This window comes from Kryptolebias marmoratus, linkage group LG18, assembly GCF_001649575.2.
Source record: "Kryptolebias marmoratus isolate JLee-2015 linkage group LG18, ASM164957v2, whole genome shotgun sequence".
Lineage (NCBI taxonomy): Eukaryota > Metazoa > Chordata > Actinopteri > Cyprinodontiformes > Rivulidae > Kryptolebias > Kryptolebias marmoratus.
The window spans coordinates 19,212,460-19,219,625 of NC_051447.1; the positions used below are offsets into that span (position 1 = coordinate 19,212,460).

At 46.0% G+C, this 7,166-nt stretch overlaps 1 protein-coding gene across 2 annotated transcripts in view; it reads left to right on the top strand.

The window, feature by feature from the left end:
* Nucleotides 1-1,572: 1,572 nt before the first annotated feature.
* Nucleotides 1,573-7,166, top strand: part of LOC108249650 (RAB3A interacting protein (rabin3)) — a 28,551-nt gene continuing 22,957 nt past the window's right edge. The window contains exons 1-3 of one of the 2 annotated variants that reach the window (XM_017439159.3): nt 1,573-1,733; nt 6,161-6,243; nt 6,323-6,439. In XM_017439159.3, coding sequence (XP_017294648.1) covers nt 6,350-6,439 — 90 coding nt within the window. In that variant the 5' untranslated portion in view covers nt 1,573-1,733; nt 6,161-6,243; nt 6,323-6,349. The remainder of the gene's footprint in view (nt 1,734-6,160; nt 6,244-6,322; nt 6,440-7,166) is intronic. The other variant, XM_017439158.3, reaches the window with a different exon arrangement.

Sequence of the window (7,166 nt, forward strand, 5' to 3'; positions counted from 1 at the left end):
TCAGTTTCTAAGAGGCCTGATGTGGATCAGATGTTCCCGTTCCTGTTGGACGTCATGTCTGTCCAACAGCTGAGAACGTTCCTGTCTCCTGATGGGCTGATGTAAGCGTCCAGACCTGGACAGAGTCCTCCGGCTCATCCTCCTGTCTGATCATCTGTCTCCACGTCTCTCTACGGAAAAGACAAGAACAGGAAGACATTACAGTTTGTTTTCTCCCCCACACGTCTTCTGTCCTCACCGTACACACGAGACGTGTTTACATTTCATTAACTCACCTGTATGAGTCCCAAACAGCAGAACCCAGTTGTCTCCCAGGTCGGGAAACCAGGAGAACCAGAAGTCCATTCAGTCGCCTCCAGGGTTCAGTTCTTTCTCCCTCCGGGTGTCTGTCCAGAGTGTCTCCTGGCTGAGATCGCCTCAGACATCCCCAGGACCCCCAGGTCAGAGGAGTCCATGACGACTGTGTCCCCATGAATTAAGGATTCTCTTCAATTTTCTCTCACTGATAAAAAAAGGTTAAAAACAGAAACATATGGACTTCTGTTCTGCAGCTTCTCATCTGATGAGCTTTTTCAGTTCAAACAGCAAAGAGTGGAGTTCCAGCTTTTAAAGCTGAGATGTTCTGTAAACTGGATTCACCTGCAGATTAAACTCCCTCTCCTCACAATAGAGGCTCATTAGGATCTCTGTTTGACTCACAGATGGGATGAAACTGGCCTAATCCTCCTTTATAGGTTTTAGAAAGCTGAACGCTGAGACCTCCTCCTCTGTTTAAAGTTGTCTTCTCTCATTTCACCACCCTCTCAAACCATCTGTCTTCTCTGTCCAAAATATGAACATTTTGGTCCTCGTAAGATTGTCCCTTATCCTTGATGTGTAGGAGCTTAGCTGACTGTTGTCCATGTCCTTCAGCTACAGAACAGTCCAGTTGTTTTTGTTTCTTAACCTTTTTTTATCTCCCATGTCCTGGATGTCTGAGAATCTCGCTGGTGTACCTTTTGCCAAGAACAGATTAAATCTTTATATTTAAGGCCAACTTCAAAATAAAAGCCCATGAACCTGTCCATGAGTTGTTGGCTCCCTAACGTGTCTGATTTATTCCTGTGTTTGTAAAGTAAACTGGAAAAAAACGTAGTTTTTGCGATGGAACGTGGCCCTTACGGGGCTCCGTACAGCCCGATGTTAGCTTTGTCGCCCTCTGCTGGCCGCAGCCTGATTATAATGACGGATTCAATGCCCCATAAAGGCGTAGGAAAATTAAACTTAATGTTCATTTTAGCTAAAAAACAGCAGAGACAGCTGACTCAGGTCTTCGAGTTAATAAATCACTGCTTGTGTAGATCATCAGCACGAGTTTGTTAGCGTGTCTTCTGTTTATTTTCTGAAACATTCCTGTGTTTTTATTTCATGGTTCGTTTGTTTGTTTAGCTTCGCTCTCCTGTTTACCATTTTGTCACTTTGTTCTCTGTTTTTCATGACCCCTTTTTACGGGTTAAAGTGCAGCATTAGACGCCGGAGTGCAGCCCGACGGAAGAAGGAGTCAAACCGGGCTGCGCCCGTCAGATCCGGCCGTCGTGTGTTTTCCCAGCGGTCCTTGAACGCACCTCCCGTCAGGCTCTGCGTCAACAGCCGCTCCGGTGCGTCCGATTGTTTGTTTGTTTGTTTGTTATTTTCGGGTTCTTCTGGTTCGGTACCGGGGAGGCAGACCCACCGGTTCGGCCGGTGTCCACGCGGTGAGTCCCCAGCTGTCTTTCCCCGTTAATGTCGTCCGTTTTGGAGCTCATTTTATCGGACTAGTTTAGCCCGTTAGCTCCTGAATGGATTAAATTGTGTTTTTGTGCGCCCATTATCGGACTGAGCTGCTTGATTTTTTTTTCGCCAAAAAGATAAAAAAATAAAAAATAAAAGTGAACAAACGCTCGTTTTTCCGGCGTTCAGACACGTCTTAGAGAGAGGCAGCTTTCATGCATGTTTGATGCGTTTTTGGTGTCGGATGGCAGCATGTAGCATCTGCTAGCTCGCGTGCTAACACGTCAGTCAGGTGGATCACCTGGAACAGGTGAGTTCCGGCTCCAGCCTGAGATGCCTTTAAATCCACCCTAACCGGGATTTATTAAGATTACTTTGCATTCTGACGTACATGAAGCTTAAAGATAAGCTGTGGTCACCATGGTAACCGCACACCTGCGCTCTCACTGCCTGACAGGCGGAAACGGACTGAAAAGTAAGCCTCAAACAAACAGGCGCTGTGCAAAAAACTGCAAGTCAGATTTTAAAAGTCCTTGAACCACGAGCTGCGGAAGACTTTAACGGTGACACGGTGAGTTAAACGCCCTTTGCTCCCATTTCCAAGGGAATGTTTTGAGCCAAAATATAGTTGAAGTCTATGGGTGCTCGGGTGAGCGCTCCCTGCATTCTGGGAGGATTTGAGAAAAAACAGTAAGTCGTACGGCAGCAAGAGACACGCCGGACGAAAGAAGGCAAAAATACCAACGTTTTGATGTATAATTTATATACGTAGTAAAATAAAGTGTGAATAAGAAGACTTTGATTTAAGACAGGTCAAAAGTTATTGAGTCACATTAACTGTTGGTTAAACATTTTGTTAAGAAATTAGTAAAAATCCTTAAAAAAGAATCTGTAAAGACACAAAGTTCAACTTCCTGTGAACGTTTAAGCCGTAATGTTTCTCTGAGATTTCACCAATATCTCCTTCATGTCCGTTATTTTATGTATTTCTTTATTTGCAGTTTTCTTTTTTGCTGATTTTATCTACAACAAACCAGTTCCTGATAGATTTTGTGTGGTTTATGTGAACCTAACATGGACCAAAAACAAAATATATTAAATCTTAATGAGTTTAAATTAAGAAAATGTGAATTTACAGCTGAGTTGACAAATAATTAATGTTTTATTGTTGAATTTTGCTGAGCTAAGCAGTTAGCAACGTCGCAGGAACCTCAGCAGGATGAGATGTTCGATCAATAAAAACATCCAGAGCAGGAATGAAGACGTAGGTCCTTGTTTGCCTTCAGAACAGCCTGGATTCACAAAGACCTGGACTCCACTTTAAAGCTGTTCTGTGGTTCCAGGTCCTTCGGGTCCTGGCAGGACTAAGATCTGATTTTTTTCTGTTCCTTGAACGCTTCTCGAATCGTCTGCAGTTCTGGACCTGAGGTTTTTCTCAGAACAGTATGATGATCCATCAGAACAAGCTGATGCTGCAGACTGGATAACCCAGAGGTGTCCTGGTCCTGGTCCTGGTCTTGGTCCTGGAGGACCTCCATCCTGCAGGTTTTAGGTGTTCCTCTGCTCCTCAGCTGCTCCTCAGGTTCTTCAGAAGCCTGATGATCACTCAGTCCTCAGATCAGGTGTTAAAGCAGATAAACATCTAAAACCTGCAGGATGGTGTCCCTCCTGGACCAGGACTGGACCAGGACTGGACACCTCTGGGTTATGGACCAGCTGTCCAACTGTCCCTCTGTCCTTTTGGACACTCTGTCCTCTGATTCATTCCACCTCCAGCCAGGTGTTGGATGAACTCTGAGCGCTGAAGGACTTTACTAAAAAAGATTAGAGTTGTTTAAGCTAAATGTAGCAAAAGACCAGCTAAAAGAATCAGGCTAGTGTAAAGTAGCAAAACAGTAGCTAAAAGCTAAAAAATGCAAAATACAAACTAAAAGTGGCAAAAGGCTAGCTACAAACTAGGATTAAGAAAGCTAGCTAAAAGCTAAATGTAGCAAAAGACTACCTAAGAGATCAAAAGTCTCGCTAAAAGTTAAAAGTAACAAATGGCTAGCTAAAAGCTAACAATAGCTGAAAGCTAGCATAAAGTAGGATAGCACTAACTAAAAGTAATGAAAGGCTAGCTAAAAACTAGAAGTGGAAAAAGCTAGCTAATAGCTAAAAGTTACAAAAGACTAGCTAAAAGTATCAGAAGGCTAGCGTAAAAAAGGAAAAGGGTAGCTAAAAAATGCAAAATACAAGCTAAAAGTAGTGAAAGGCTAGCTAAAAGCTAGAATTAGACAATGCTAGCTAAAACCTGAACATAGGTAAAGGCTAGCTAAAAGCAGCAGAATGGTAGCTAAAGGCTAGAAGCTAAAATCAGCCAGTAACTGAACCAGATTCTAAAGAAATTAGCGGTGTCTCCATGTATTCCTGTGGGGGAGAAATATTTAAATTCAATATTGAGAAAAATATAAATCCGGTCGTAGCAGCCGTCTCTGGAATGAGCTGAATGTTTTGATGTCTGAACAGCTAAAACAGCTGAAACTCTGCAGAAGCAGCTTGGTTGTAAAACAGGAAAACATCAGCTGTCAGTGGTCATAATGTTGTGGCTGATTGGTGTAAGTTTGCACCATTTTATTTCTCTTATTAAACATCTTTAAGTCGTGGTTCGTGGCGTCTTCTTCGGCGCTCGGTTCTGAGGTTTTGGGTCGACACGGAACCCGCGGCCGCGGTAACCAGATCCCTGACCTGCGTCCCTCGGCGCGTCGGGTTACCAGTTGGGCTTTCTAGGACCGGTTTCCGTGGAAACGGGTCCCGGTCGCTCTGATGCAGGTGGGGTTTCACCTGGACGCCGGTCATTGAATCCGAACCTCAAACTTGACAAACCGCCTGGATCTCCAAAGATTGGCGTCAGAACCGACCCGGGTGGGTCCGGTTTGTGTTGTTAGCCGGATGTAGAAAGCCCCGACGGTCCGTGGCGTTGGGACGCACGACCGGTGATCCTCACAGAAACAGATGAGTCAAGCTTTGTGTACATATTTAAACACACACAGTTTGCACACACACACACACACGCACACACACACACACACACACACACACATCAGGTGAGACCGGTGTACAGACGTCCGTGGGACGACCCAGGATTAGTGAGCTAACTTTAGCTGTGTCTCGAAGCTGGTTCCTCCTTTGAACCTCGTTAGAGGTCCCACCTGTTAACGAGCCTCCAACCAATCAGTGGGCTTCAAAATCTCGTTGGATCTCCTGAAGAAACTCAGGATTAGTCAAACCTGCTTTGTCACATCAGGTCCTGCTCACTCTTTTAGCTAAAAGTAGCCGAAACCTCCCTTAAAGCACAGATAGTAGCTTAGTTCCTTAGTATTTAGCTTCTGATGAGCCAGACCGGATCTCTCCAGAGGAGTATTTTTGTTTAAGCCGCTTAACTCGGACCTACAAATCGTTCAGGCGTGAAAGAAGTTCTCCTGATTGGACCAGCTGTTCTTCGGCTTGGTGGGAGAGCCGCTCTTTACCCACAGCTGAAACGATTCAGCCTGTGAGGCAAAGTTCAGGGGAGAAAAACAATTTTAATTTCTAAAATCGCAGCTTTTTAACGGTCCGGCTCTTTATGGACACCCGCTCAGCCGGAGCCTGAATCTGTGGAGCTTCAGATGGATCAGAAATCAGGAGCCGCTGCTCCTCCTCGTCGAGAGGAGCCAGCTGAGGTGGTTCAGGCATCCCCGGGCAAGACTGAGGACACGCTGGAGAGACATGTCTCTCTGCTGGCCTGGGGAAGACCTGGAAGAGGCGGCGGAGCTTCCTGCTCAAGATACTGCCACAAAGATCCGACTCCAGAACAAGCAGGAGATAATGGATGTGTGTCTGTTAGCAAAATATCTAATTAACCACTAAACGGATTTTAATGAGACTTTCAGAAGGTAACCACTGGATGCACATCGACAGATCGACTGTTTGCAATCCAAGAAAGCTTAAAAATGGCTGCCAGTTTTACAGATTTTGAGCTAAAAGTTGGTGCGGTCGTAGCTGAGAGTCGGGCTGCGGTGGCTGGGTGTTCAGAGCCCCGGTCTCGTAAATCCTGAGCCCACAGGTTCGAGCCCGGGGTTCAAAAGGAAGAAAATCCAGGAAGGAAATCTGGCGTTAAACATCTGTCAAATCGCTGGTACGAGTTTGCTTGCTGTGGCGACCTCTGAAGGAGGGAGCAGCCGAAAGAGAGACGACAGCAGCTGAGAGTCGTCCTCGTCGGCTACTTTAGGCGCTAACTGGTTGAGCGTAACAATGTTTTAGAGTTTGGCTGAAACTCATCTGCAGGGTTCACCTTCCAGAAGAACTTTCTCCGGTTGTGAAAGTTTGTTTCTGTTTTCAGCGACTCTATTGAAACTGAAACTAACCTGTCCTCTCTCTGTCCCTGTCCCAGGTGAAGGACAGCGTCCAGGTTGGTCCCTGCTGAGTCACCTGTAACCAGAGCCTGTCGGCGTCTCCGTCCACAGCTGCACGATGGTACAACCGGCTCACCGGCTTCCAGCAGTCGGCCTCCTGGGATCTGCTGCAGCCTCAGTAACGTTTGTTCTGTCCGCAGGCTGGATGATGTCTGAGATCAGCTGCTATGGCCTGCAGCGGCGGTCAGAGCAACGCCGAAACTCTGGAGGGCTTCCACGAGGTGAACCTGGCCTCGCCCACCACACCTGACCTTCAGGTAACTGAAGTCCTCGTCCTCCGTTCCTCTGCAGATCCTCACTGAGCTCCTGCAGGCGTCTCTTTGTTCGGAGTCTTTATGAGTTCGAATCCTTTTTCCACGGGCAGAAAGAAACTTAACGGCTGCAGTCGATCACGATCACTAACGAGACGTTGACAGAGCTGAACCTCGTTAAGTTGAGACCTTCCAGGACCTTCAGCACAGCTGATTAAACTACAGGAATAAGGTTTTCTGTAAACTGAACTGATAAAACAAAAAGTCGCTAAAGGCTAGAAGTAGCAAAAGGAGAGCTAAAAGCTAACTAAAAGAAAAATGTAGCAGAAACTTGTTGTAAAATGGTTGCTAAAAGCTAGAAGTCACAAAATGCTCGCTAAATGACAACTGTAGCAAAACAAAGCTAGAACCTTAAGCTAGCAAAATGCTAGCTCCGACCCACACTACACAACCACACTGAACTACACAACCACACTACACAACCACACTGAACTACACAACCACACTACACAACCACACTGAACTACACAACCACACTGAACTACACAACCACACTACACAACCACACTGAACTACACAACCGCACTACACAACCACGCCGAACTACACAACCACACTGGACTACACAACCACACTGAACCACACAACCACACAGAACCACACAACCACACTGAACTACACAACCACACTGAACTACACAACCACACTGAACTACACAACCACACTACACAAC